This window comes from Drosophila ananassae, chromosome XL (assembly GCF_017639315.1).
Source record: "Drosophila ananassae strain 14024-0371.13 chromosome XL, ASM1763931v2, whole genome shotgun sequence".
NCBI lineage: Eukaryota > Metazoa > Arthropoda > Insecta > Diptera > Drosophilidae > Drosophila > Drosophila ananassae.
Window position 1 is genome coordinate 3,691,407 of NC_057931.1, and position 13,515 is coordinate 3,704,921.

At 41.1% G+C, this 13,515-nt stretch overlaps 2 protein-coding genes across 2 annotated transcripts in view; one reads left to right on the plus strand and one right to left on the minus strand.

Annotated features, from left to right (window-relative positions):
• Window positions 1-699: 699 nt before the first annotated feature.
• The window catches only part of LOC6503580 (high affinity cGMP-specific 3',5'-cyclic phosphodiesterase 9A), a 116,017-nt gene continuing 103,201 nt past the window's right edge, over window positions 700-13,515 (minus strand). Inside the window, exons 8-11 of the mRNA XM_032453545.2 lie at window positions 6,603-6,729; window positions 6,246-6,541; window positions 5,308-5,743; window positions 700-5,239 (exon numbers count right to left, since the gene is read on the minus strand). Of these exons, the coding sequence (XP_032309436.1) occupies window positions 4,091-5,239; window positions 5,308-5,743; window positions 6,246-6,541; window positions 6,603-6,729 (2,008 nt within the window). The 3' untranslated portion in view covers window positions 700-4,090. The remainder of the gene's footprint in view (window positions 5,240-5,307; window positions 5,744-6,245; window positions 6,542-6,602; window positions 6,730-13,515) is intronic.
• On the plus strand, window positions 11,086-13,309 carry LOC6504073 (neprilysin-2). Its single transcript, XM_001964086.4, has 2 exons — window positions 11,086-12,229; window positions 12,290-13,309. Exons 1-2 carry the CDS (start codon window positions 11,135-11,137, stop codon window positions 13,187-13,189), a joined length of 1,995 nt encoding a protein of 664 aa, XP_001964122.2. The 5' UTR covers window positions 11,086-11,134; the 3' UTR covers window positions 13,190-13,309.

Below are 13,515 nucleotides of genomic sequence, written 5' to 3' on the forward strand. Positions count from 1 at the left end.
TTTTTGTATCTGTATCTGTAAACTGCATCTGTTTCCGTGTCTGTGTTCCTTCGAGTGTTTATGTATTTATTTTTTTCTCTTTATTTATTAATATATGTATACTGAATTGTAATCGTCATTATTTGATTTATTTATTTTTATTTAATTATTCATAATTTTTGCACATACATTTACACATACAACATATGTATAGCTGCTGCAGGAAATCGGGAAGGAATGGGGGCCAATGGGGCACGGGGGATACAGTGTAGAGTTGGTCCAAATTGCTCATAACCTTGCCTAAATATTTTTCACTTTGTTTGCAGTTTGCTATTTTTCCATTTCTAAATATTTTCTTCTTTATTAGGTACAAACAAGCATTGTTTTGCCTTTTGGAACTTGTTTTCTCTCGTTCTGTTCCTTGATCTGATCAGAATCAAGTACTATATCGTCTATATATCATTCTCAACCAACTTTCGGAAGGGGGAAGCATTTAATTGACTGCCAAAAAGTACACTAAATTTTTATTTCATATATATGTTTCTTTTTTTTTTCCACCGAAAAGCATTTCTTTCTCAATGTCCTTGCAATGGCATTTTTAATTTTTTTGTATATTTGTTTTAATTTCTATTTAATTGAATTTTTAGCCACCGAGTGTTTCATTGCAAGGACATTAATATTTTCGGCCAGCCGAATTAAATATATAACTGTATATATATATTTTTATTATTTTTTTTTGGCTGAGGTTTCGATTCAGTTTCCATTTTGCTTAAAATTTTTTTTCTCATTATCTTTTTTTTTTATACATTTTGTAAAACACCTAGAGTTTTCTTGTTTTTTTTTTACGATTTGTAGTGTGGTATCTTTAAGATAAATATTTATTTATAATATATATATAATTGTATATATATATTTATTTTTTTAAATGTATATGTATAGTTGGTTTTTATTGGAAAGTTTTTTTTTTTTGGTTTTTTACCTTTGTTCTTTTTTGGTTGATTTTGTTTTTAAATTCAAGTTTTAGTCTTTATGTTTTGTCATTCAAACAAGGGAAGTTGGTGGCATGAACAATTTATAAAATGCTGTGGCTTTTTCGGCGGCTTCTCCCTTCTTCCTCGAAAGGATAATCCACCAAAAAAATACAAAATAATAAACGCACACAGCTGTAATGCAGTATAGTAGTAGTTGTAGTTTTTATAGTATAGTAGTAGTAATAGTTTAGTAGTATAAGGCAACAAATCAATTTGATGTGTTAGCTAATTTAGAGTGGTTCGTTTGTTTCTTTTATTTTTATTTTATTTTTTTTTAGGTAGATCGTACATCTAAGATTTAGCAATCAAAGGATTTTATTTTCGTTTCTTTGTGTTTTTTTTTAGTATTTTTTTGTTTAGTTTAGTTGATTTGATGCATATACACGAATAAACTTACATTTAACCAGCTAGTTCTCGATCTAACTACTGAAAACACACACATCGAGTGGGGAATCGATACACACATAACCACAATAGTTGCGATCTGGTTTATATATTGTAAATTTTTTAGTTAATTGGCTTACCGACTACAACAAACATACACATAACTTAGAGAGTTAAGAGGAGAGCCATTCTTTTTATCTTTTATTTTTATTTTATTCTTTTTTTTGGGAGGAAATGACACATACGCTACAGTTTTTTATTTCATTTTTTTTTGCAATTACAATGCACAATTAATTAAGAGTATTTTCTGCGATATGCTAGACATCCAAATGTACACTGAATATAATAATTCATATTTATATATTTTTCACATAAATATATAAAGTATGTATGTATTTTAGTTTTAAATCTCTTTTACTTTTTGCTCAATTAGTGCTTGAAACACACACCAAAAAAAACTATGTTTCTGCAATATATTGGTAACTCTATAAGTTCATCCAAGGTCCAGCTTGGTCTACACTCTCCTGATACTATCTCCCAATTACGTTCTCTACTCCATATACTCCAAACTCTGCGCCAAATATCAAGCATATTGTATAAATATTACATACAGAAATTTACATTGATCATAACATTAGCATTTTGGGGGCATCTTTTATCTTCCACAAATTTGTTGCGAAAGTCCCCAACGGACTTCAACCATTCAACAACCATCCAACTACAGATCCATCCAACCAACTGGCCGAAAATTGTGAATAATCAAAGAATTGAATCACCCACAGTGCCGTCTAATTGAGTGCTGACATCGAACGAAAAAAAACAAAAATAAAACGCAACCAACCATCACATTCCCATCACCATACCATATAAGCAGCAAAATCACCAGAAACATCACCGCCAGAAAACATCGCCGGCTGCAAAATCCAATTGACTGGCCATGGGAGGCGCTCCTGCGGGCATCTTGCCGTCGCGCCAGGACTTTGTCATGTCCTCCACAAATTGAAACCGAAAAAAATTCCAAAGATACAGTCTAACTTGGATGAAGGGGATGTTTTTTGTTTAAAATATAATAAAAATAAGAAAAATGTTTATGTTTAATTAGTTTTTAAAGGAGGTTATCTAGGTTATCGATAATAATCGATATACAAAAGTTTCTCTAGTTAAGTATTTAAACCTTTCAGCTTACAGTCTTTTGAGAATTGTGGAAAAAATATTTAAAACATAAAAGTAATGATGTTGAAAGAATATTAAAATATTTTTTAAAAACCTAAATTTCTCTTGCTTTTTTAAGAGTTCATGCTATTGAAGCCTGCCTGTATCGATGTGCCGAACTGGCAAATGGAATTAGGGGAACTGGGAGTACCACCGAAATGGAACTCGCATGTAAGACCGTGACTGTTGCATGCAACGTTGTATGGAATGTATGTGAGGCCGTGGCCAAAAATTTGTTTTGCGTAATTAGACTTAAATTTCGGTTGAGAACGAAACTGAAATCAACTCAACAGGAGATGGGAGATGGGAGCTGCTATCTAGCAACAAACGGCCTTCATCCTAACAGAAGTTTATCCTGGAATTTATCCTTGACAGAAAGGACACGACACACGGCTGCCATAGAATCTGACTCAGTTGGCAAAATTCCATGGAACAACTGCATTCATAATTGGTAGGAGAATGCTCCTGTGTTATCTAAATAAGCAAATTATTTTTGATTAATTAGAGACTACTAGAAGCCATAGAGCGAGAGGAAGAGCAAGACTTCTCTGCAAAATAATAGCTTTGTGAATTAAGTTGGAATTTTCGCCTCAAGTTCAACCCTCACACACGCTATGTCCTTCCAATTAAACTTGAAATATGAAACAAATGAATGTTTTTTTAATAATGTCTGTGTTATATATTTTTTATATATATTTTTCATCTTGTTTGTGGTGTGTATGTATGGTATGCGCGTGTGTACATAAATAAAAAATACTTAAAAGGTAACAAAGAAAATCATAAAAAAAAAGAATTAAAACGAATTAATCAAAAAAATATAGACGAGGAGAGTTGAAACAAAAAAACAAAAAATTTCATAAAATCTGTGAAGAACTTAAAAGTTAAAAAAAGAAGACTTACGGGCGAACAAAAAAAACTTAGCCTATGGGAGCCAAGACAGAGTCTGTGACAGTGATTTTCCAGATTTTTCCGGCTTTTAAAAAGTGAATTTCCCGCAACTGTCTACGAGTTCCATAAATCACTTCTTCAATTGGTTATTTTTAATTTTTTTTGCTATTTTTTCTAGAGGAATTTCACTAATTTTCCTTTTTCGAAACTCACCTCTGTTTTTTGGGAAAAATGTATGTTTTTTTTAGGGAAATTCACTTTGATTTTTTGGTGGAAATGTATCCCCCCTTTTTTTAGACATTTTCTGGTTCAGGTAACTTCCTCTCGCAACAGTGACAGACGAGGGCGTTCAACCGCTGGCCGATGGCAGACCAAACGGTCATCGACATAGAGGACACCTCGCAGCTGGAGGAGGCGTCCTGCCGCTGCAGCTGATGCCGCTCTCCCGGCATCTCGCCCTCATCTTCGTCCTCGTCCTCGTCGTCATCATCCTCCTCCTCCTCGGCCTCTTCGTTCTTGTCCTGTACGAGAATAGTTGCACCCCGTCGCATGTCCTCCTCCTCCTCCTCCGGCTGCTGCCTGCTTAACCCCTGTTGTCAAATCTTTGGACCCTCCAATACCCCCGACGAGGAGCCGCTGGCCAGGTCACAGGCCGTTGCATCCTGGGCAGCTGCACTCTGCAGGGTATTGTTGCTGGGATGCCGGCTGCTGTCGTTGGAGGAGTAGCGTCCACCGCTTCCGGGCACATCCAGGCTGTAGGCCCGATGGCGTTGCAGGGGATCGGTAAGGGACTGTCCGGCTCCACTTACGGGCTTCCCAATGTTGCAGCACTTTCCCGTGGCAGTGCCGCCCTCCTGGCCATCTGGGACACCGTTGGCATTGTTATTGGCCCTGCCCTGTGAGCTGGCGTGCGACTGGGTCTGCGACTGAGATCCTCCCGATCCCGGGCAGGGACTGCTCCGTGTGCTGCCAAATCGTTTGTTGTTCTTGTCAAAGCTGAAGCTGAAATAGTCGGAGAACTGGCGCAGTCGGGACTTCCACGAGCTGCTGGCCGCTCCATGGGGAGCACCACCACCACCCGGGGATCCTCCCGGGATGGGGGCCACGCCACTGCCGCTGCTCCGGGTGCTGCCGTTGCTGGCCAGGATCTGTTCACCAACGGCTATCGGGGCCGAGATATTGCCGTTCGACGAGGAGGTGCCCACCACCACCAGCTGGGTGACATGGGCGTTCATCTGGGTGGTGTCCGACGGCAGCTTCTCCTCCATGGCCACCTCGCCCTCGCCCTCGGAATCGGCCTCGGTGCGGGCCAGCAGCTCCTTCAGCTGGACACTGCCCTGGAGATTGGTATTGGCATTGGTGTCGTGCGGCGGCAGGCCCACCACCGTGCCACCTGTATTGGTGGTCTCCAGGCTGCTGCGATTGTGGCGGTGGCCGTAGAAGACGTTGCTGTCGGAGATCACCTGGGGAAGGCCGTCCGATAGCCGGCGATTATTCCCACCGGAACTGTACTGATCCAGGCTGACGGCCCGGTTGTTGCCGAAGTGACACCGCTGATTGCCGTGATAGCCATGGATGTTTCCGTACGAGTTACGGATCCTCTGTCCGCCGCCACTGCTGCACAGCTCCCCGATCATCGAGGGGCGTTTCTCGCGCGACGACTTCCTGGAGGTGGAGTGCGAGGACTTGCTCCGGTTGCTGCTGCCCTCCGTATCCACCTTGAACTTGGACGTTTTCTCAGCCACCTGGAAGGGCACATAGAATGTAGAGTTAACAAGGATTACCAGATTGAAGGATTCTCCTTCAGACTTACATCCACTTCGGTGGCCGTTTCCGAGTCGCCACTTTCGCTGCCTTCCGGCAAGTCGTGTAACTCCGCCGCCATGCCGGCGGGCTCGTCCACCGACGTCCGGGAGGCTGACTTCTGTGATGGTATGCTGCGTCGCGATTTGACACTGATTCCGGATCCGGAGCGCGGCATTTGCGGTGAGACACTGCCGCCGGCCCCACCACCAGAGCCGCCACCACCGCCAGAGCCAGTGCCTCCGCCGGTTGTGGAGCCACCACCCCCGCCCGAGCTTTGAGAGTTGCCCTGGGTCTTGTCCAGACTCAGCTTGTCGCTGGCCGCTCCGGGAGTGCTCACCAGGGCGGCATTCGAGTCGATGGTGCCGCTGTTGCTGTCCGAGGTGGCTGAGGTGTTGCTGTCGGCCACAGACTTGCGGGTCTTGGTCTGGGCATCGTTGAGGCGTCTGAAAGTATTTTATAATAAAATTTATTAATTTATAAGGTTTTGCGATATAATTTTTAATTAAAAAACATAAAAAATTATTTTAGAACTTTTTTTGAATAAAAATAATAATACGGAGCGCATACTTAATATTTTTTGAAGCTCAAATAATAAAAAAAGTTAAATTGTTTATCTTAACTACAATTTGGCCAAATATTCTTTAAAAAATAAATATTTTGTACATCAAAACTGTGCACCAGGACGAATACTTAATATTTCTTAGGCAGCCATCATGAATATTACGTATACGCCTAGTAAGTCATTTTAAACCTAATCTTCTAATAAAATAAGGCTAAAAATATAGAAAAATATATTTAAAAAAATCAAAATATACAATAAAGCAAAAAAAAACAAACATTTGAAAGAATTTAATAACAAAGCTAAGCCTACATGGCGTATACGTAATATTAAGTATACGCTTAGTAGTCCCTTAATAATTTTATTTAATATTCCATCCCTCTCACCTGTAATACTCGAGGGCAATGCGCACGGGTATGATGATCAGGTCGGTGAGTTCCGGGACCAGTTCGCCGAGTGCCTCGAAAAGCGGCAACAGGACGAGTCCGATGAAGCGCACCTGGGAGCCCGGCTTGCTGACCTTGTCCGGGTCCATGAATGGTGTCACCGGCAAGCCCTCGGACTTCTCGGCGGCGCTCTGGGCGAAGAACTCCTGCAAGAGACGATCCAGCCAGGGCTCGGCCACGTCCATGGGCCGGGCCTCGTTCGAAATGTCCGCCACCTTGATCAGGATCATGCAGAGCTACGAAACCAACAAGGATAAAGGATACTTCTTAAGGGCGATTAAGTGATTAAGTCCCTACCAGATTAATGTGAGCACGATTGCTGTAGTCGAAGACGGGCGTTATTTCCATAAACTGTGTCAGGATCTCATTGTGACGGGCCATGTCGGTGGCCAGAATGCATCGGATGATGCCCTCGCGAATGGTGCTGCAAAAAAAAGGATAAAGGATATTTTAGATGACGAACTCTATAAATCATTGCCCCAGAAGCTGAGAGTTGAGATTGTTGAGGATATAGAGGCTGGGATTTCTCGGGTGGGCACTGAAAGCAGTTTACGGGGCAAAAACAAAGCCAATGAAGGCAAGTGCTTTTCCGGGAAAAGGATAACCCGGCAGGTGGCAGGAGGCAGGTGCGGCAAGTGAGGCAGTGAGTGGGAGGTTGGTGGAAAAGCTGTCGACTGTCGACTGACAAATGCAACGCGTAAAATATCAAATTGCATTTCGTTTTATTTGAAATTGGGTGGCAGTGGCAGTGGCAGTGGCAGTGGCAGTGAAGGAAGCAGAGTGCCACCGGCAGTGGCAGTGGCAGGCCAAGAAAGACAGAAGAGTGTCGGCTGCAGTCAAAAGAAAAGCCGGGAAAATCCCTCTTTTAGCTTTTGCACCCCTTTTTCTGGTCTGAAAATTGAATTTTTCGTATTGCAAACGCGGTATTGACGTGCCACTGTGTGTGTGGCAGTGCGGCAAGGTGGCACGGTGGCACGGTGGCACTGTGGCACTACGGTAGGTAGTGTGGCACAATTTTCCGTCTCACTTCCGCTGTGTGTCTGTAAAAAACAGCCAACACTTGCCACCTGCCGTCGCACTTAAATGCCAAATAGAGCAAATACATATATCCTTATATTAAATATTATATTTATTTTTGCAATATGGCGGTGAGGAAGGACATCAAACGGATTACGGATTAATGGCACAGTTTTGCTGATAGACTTGCTCTGATGAAAATTGCAATAAAATCAATCACTTTTGAGAGTTCAAGCTTGAGAGCTATTTCAATGAGTTCAAAAATAAATAAAAATCCAATATTAAATAATATATTTTTTTCAGGAGTAGCACTCAAATAAGGAGAGAGTTGATATCTTTACAAAATCCCTTTATGAACTTGAGAGTTTCTGTAACTCTATAAGCTTATTAAATAGCTCAATTTGTTCTCTGTAACTAAAACGATTTTCCGCCTTGATTATTTCAATATGAAATGGGATGAGACTCGTTTGACTTTCATGTAATCTTGAATGAAATGCAGGAATCTATAGCTCCTGCTCTGACTCTCTGTCTGATATAAATCCACCTTTTATGCCATTTATGCCAAATATGCCAGAATGGAGAGATATGTAGAGAGACCACTATGGCCCTCCATTGTGCGGCACCTTGTAATGGCTTTCAATTAATTAATACCTGGTAGGGTGGTAGCTGCAACCTGCAAGCTGGTATCTGCTATCTGGTATCTGGCAGCCATCCTCTTCCAAATTGGGATTTAATTAATAACAAAGCAAATATTCGGAATATGCCATGAGAATCGGTTAGAGAGAGATGGTCAGGTCAGTCAGGTATTAGTAGAGAATTGATTTGCATCGTCCTAGATTACCAGTTGCAGCAAGGACAATGGACAGGACAGGATGTCCCTTCTATATTGGCCATGAAATGAAATTCTTCGAATACTAACTTTGACTTTGACTGTGACTTTGACTTTGAATTCGAAAATTTGGCCTTAAAACTTGCTTCTAATTAAAGCTGGCAACTGCAGTGATTATCCTTTTGTGCGCCTTGGCTTTATGATGATGAATTGTGGAGGTGCCACCAAGTGGCAAGTGGTAAATGGTAAATGGAAAATGGAAAATTTCCCTCTCCCAGTTAAGGCAAAAGTTTTACGCCGAAAAACGGCAACTATTATGCGCTAATTATGGCTAAATAATTGCATGAAATGCGCCAAGCACCAAACCAAAAACTCAACTCGAAACTAATTTGCGAAGCGTTGGCAGCCAAATCTGCCATCAGCAGATACTTTTGCCTTTCAAACAATACACTGTACAAAAAAATCATAGCGCTACAACAAGAGTTATCTACATAGAAAGAAAAGAAACTATAGTTTTAATAATCACTTGAATGATTAATATTTTTTTTTTATAATTTTTACTTCCAGAAAACGCTTATTTATTCCTATTTTTAAGCTTCAATCTATTATCTATAATATATATCTATAAAATAAGCCCTTCTCTCAGTGACTTTCTTAATATTTCCCCACCAGAAACCTCCTCTTTGATGATTTATTTTTGGTGGAAGCTAACCAGCTGTGTTTCAAGTTTACCCTGCCAATGCCAATTTTTCCCCCGAACCCCAGTAGCCTCCATTCGCTTTGCACATCATCATCCTTCATCCAGTGTTGTTTGTTGAATTTTAATTGAATTTTTATTTTTTGATTTTATCCAGAACCAGAATCAGAACCAGAGTCAGAGCCAGAACCATAAAAGCCAAATCCCCATGACCGTATCCGGATGCGGAACTCGATTCTTAACCAAACACTTTTCATATTGATAGTTTACTTATTAAAGGCAATCGGAGACTCGGCAAAAAAATGGTTTAATCTCAATTAGCCAAAATAAATTGCATTGAAATCTTTTCAATCAAAAAAAAAAAATTAAATTAAAATAAGTAAAAAATTAAGTAAGAAGGTCAAAATGATTTACAATTGAGGTTGCTTTTCAATCACGTGTTTTGTGTATTTCCGCCTCTCTGATTCAAACTTAATCCAAGCTTAATCAATCCAATAAGCTAATCGCAAATAAGCTGCTCTCTCTTTCTTCTTTATAAGTGCCATCTCCCTCTGCCACTGCCCCGCCGTCCCACTCGCTCTTCCCTTTCATTCATTTCTGTGCCATTTTATCTCCTGTTCCGGCTAAAGTAAACTTGACTCTCAACTTTATTAAAAACCCAATCGCAGTTTTCAGTCACGGATGCACTGAGAGAAATTCGTGGGTGTCTGTCTTAAATAATTTAAAAATTTACAAAACAAAATTTAGATTCCAAAATAATTATAAAACCTTAATTTTGATAATTTTTAGTAAAAATTCAAGGAAATAAATCAAAATAATGTCTTAAAATAAATTCAAATATACAAAAAGTTAAGAATATAATGAGTAAAATAACAGAAAACTAAAATATATAATATAAAGATATAGAACAAAATATTATATAATTTTTAAATATAAATATAATATATAGTTTTCTATAAAAATATAAATTTTTTTAAAGTTTTAAAAACTCGTATAAATAAATTTAATTTAAGTTTTGCCCAACAAATTTCTCCCAGTGCACTTCCCTTTGTATAGGTGTGAAGGGCGAACTCATTGTAGAAGGTAGTCGCAACTAATTTCATCTTGCATAGCAGCCTCCAGTGAGGGCGAGCGAGAGCGAGAGGCTATATAGCTACCCCACCAGTGAGTGAGGGGGAGAGGGAGATGATTAATTGATTACGCGTGGGCTCTGATTTAACGGTAAACGTTAAACCTCGCCGGCGGGGATGCATCTCCCCCTTATCTCTGGTTTCATCTTAATGATTTGGCCTTGTGACGGAGCACATCCACTCCATATACCACTCGTCTATATATCATCAAAAATATATATACTATATATAGTATATAGTATATAGTATATAGTATATAGAATAGTGTATATATGTATGTGTTAAGAAGAGTACATGATTTTCGAGTTCATTGAGCGGAAATCAAAGTTTGTGATTTGAATTATATTTGATTTACATAAATAATGAACATCTGATGACCCAAAAACTCATTTGACATTTTTGGGCTTTAAGGTTATTTGGGTTTAAGCTTAAAGAAGACTTTATCGATTTTTTATCGATAATAAAATATTAAATATTTAAGTTTATATTTAATATTACTATTTATTTTATAAACTGAAGAGCTGTGAAGAAAACTAAGTGCTTAGAATCATTTCAAACCTAACGACTTCTAAAAATTATATTAAATATCGATTTTCTATCGATTGTTTTCAATCAAAGTTTGTGATTTGAATTCTATTTGCTTAAAAAAATATTACAAATTATAAACCCCAAAAATTAATTACACATTTTCTGGCTTTAACGTTATTTTGTTTAAGTATAAACTTCCATAAGAAAGACTATCGATTTTTATCGATAATAAAATATAAAGTATTATAGTTTATATATTTTAGTTTATAATATTAACATTTCTTTTATAAACTAGAAGGCTGGAAAGCAAAATAAGTACTTAGAAACCATTTTGCAACGAACTCCCTATAAAAATTATGTAAAATATCAATGTTATCGATTTCTTATCTATTTTCTACTCTTTTCAATTATTTAAAAACACTTTAATTAACTTTTAAGAACTCCTACTACCACCCTCGCCCCAAAGCCAATACTCTGCGATTTGAATGTCATGTGCGGTTATCAGGGGGCTTTTTTTCAGGGGAATAGGCTTATCGCCAGGCCGGATTTGGGTTCGGATTAGAACTTGGGTTCGGACCTGGGAGAGTGTCGGTGGGAGTGGGCAGTAAACAAACGCCAGTGTAACGCAATGAACGCGAAAATTACATTTTTTTCTGTCGGCCTGTTGGCAGTGCTAGTGCTCGTGATTGGAATTGGAATTCCGTCGACAAATGGCCAGAATGATTGCCAAAAACTGCTGGCCAGGAATATGGACAAGCAGACACCGCCGTGTGATGATTTTTATGCCCATGCCTGCGGGAGTTGGTATGGCGGGGAGTACCAGAGGAACTTTGGTGTCCACGACGCCCGATCGCTGTGGGTGGCCAAGCTGAAGGAGAAACTCATCGAGCACTTTGAATCCGCCACGGATGAGGAATGTCAGCTGGGCACCTTCTATCGCAAGTGCTTCTCCGATCTCGGCAGCAAACAATCGATAACATCCTACAACGATGCCATGGTCGGGAGTGGTGCCAACTTCTCCATCCTCGGACACAATAAATCGGACAATTCGGATTGGATTCTGGCGAATGCCGAGCTGAGGACATATGGAGCTCAGGGACTCTGGCGACTGCTGGTCCAGGACAACTGGCAGGCGGCGGAACAAAAGATATTCTACCTCCTGGCGCCGACCTTCCAACTCCTCGGCCAGGACGAGCTCAGTGAGTTTCTCTACGAGCGCTACCTGAAGGTCCTTCTCATCGACATGCGAGTCCGGGTACGGAAGGCCCAGGAATGGGCCAAGAATCTCGTCGATTTCGAGAAGAGTCTTCAGCGTCTGCTGGCCGTCGATCGGGAGAAGACTTTGGTCCTGCGAGAGCCCCAGACTCTTCTGAAATTGGAGGAACAGTTACCGGCACTGCAGCTGCGAAAGTATTTTGAGATTCTTCTCAGGGACATGGACTGGGATGCGAGTACCCTGCTGGTGGCGGTGGACATGGACTACCTGCAGAGTTTACAGCGTTTCCTGCGATCAGCGGATCGGGAAATACTATCCACTTGGCTGTTGCTGAAGCTTCCCATGCACTTTGAGTACAAAATGCATGCGGATGAGAAGATTATGAACCAAAAGGACTACTGGGTGGAGCAGTTGAGGAAGCTACTGCCAGGACCCTTGGGGCGATTGCAAATGGAATTGCTTTTAGGAGAAAACTATCAAGAGATCTACGATAACTCTATTCAACAGGTAATCACTTACACTTATCGATTGTTATCGATTATTTAATATATCTATATATCCGATTAGGTGGCCATCCTCTTCAGAGACCTGAAACTGCAGTTCGAAGCTCTCCTCAACGAAACCGAGGTCTTCGACTACGATTTGGTTACCCGGACTATGGCCCGGGAAAAATTACGGGCCATGCGCCTGCTCACCCCCCGATTGCAGGATCCCGGACATTCGATGTCAACTGGGCCCGCGGCCACGCCCCTGGGCGGTAGCTGTGATTGGAACATGATGCAGTTATCACGGAATCGGGCCCAGCAGGAGCTGCGGCAGGTGATGGGCGAGCCGGCCGCCGTCTCGCATGCCGTCGATCCCCTGGTGGTGAACGCCTACTATCGCCTCAGATTGAATCGTATCGAATTGCCGTTGGGCCTGCTGGCCACGCCCCTGTTGCAGGAGCCCACCTGCCGCACCGAGGCGGAGCGGAGAGTCCGACTATCGGCCGGACTCGGTTATATACTGGCCTACGAAATGGTGCACGCCTTTGACTACGATGGCATTAACTATGATGCCACCAATGGCCAGTGGCCACCGCGGGCCATTATCCGGTTCGGTTTGCGGGCCGCCTGCTACATGGGCGCCCGGTACACTAATGCCGCCATAAACATTAACGAGAATATAGCCGACACGGAAGGCCTCCGATTGGCCTTCGAAACGTATCAGTCCCGGCAGGATAACAATTCCAGTTCAACATCCAAACCGGATCCGGAACTATTGAAGAGCTTCTTCCTGGTCTTTGCTCAGACGTGGTGTGGCAAGAGCATGGATCAGGATACGGAGTATCCTGGCCAGTATAGCCTCCATGCCAGTCACCAGGAGAGGGTCAATAATGTGCTGGCCAATCTGCCGGAGTTCGCGGAGACTTTTCAGTGCAAGGCGGGCAGTGCCATGAATCCGGTGGCCAAGTGTCGCATTTGGTGATCGATAAGAGTTATCGATTAATCGATAGTTATTGTTAATGACAGTTTTATTGTTAAGGGTTCAAAGTCGAAATTTTATAAACAGTTTAATAAATTATCAAATATTTTGTTAATTATTTAAGATATCACTTTTTCTAAGGGAAATCAAGTGGAATATTTATCGATAAATATCGATTATATCGATAAGTGATAGAAATCATTAAATTCTTAGCTTCTTTTCATTGAAACTGTATCAGAATCTCAATCATCTGATTTGTACTTCTTTTTGAAGTCCAACCATTGACTTTACGAGTGCCCCCCCTTTTTCGCAGTGGAAGCACTGCAAAA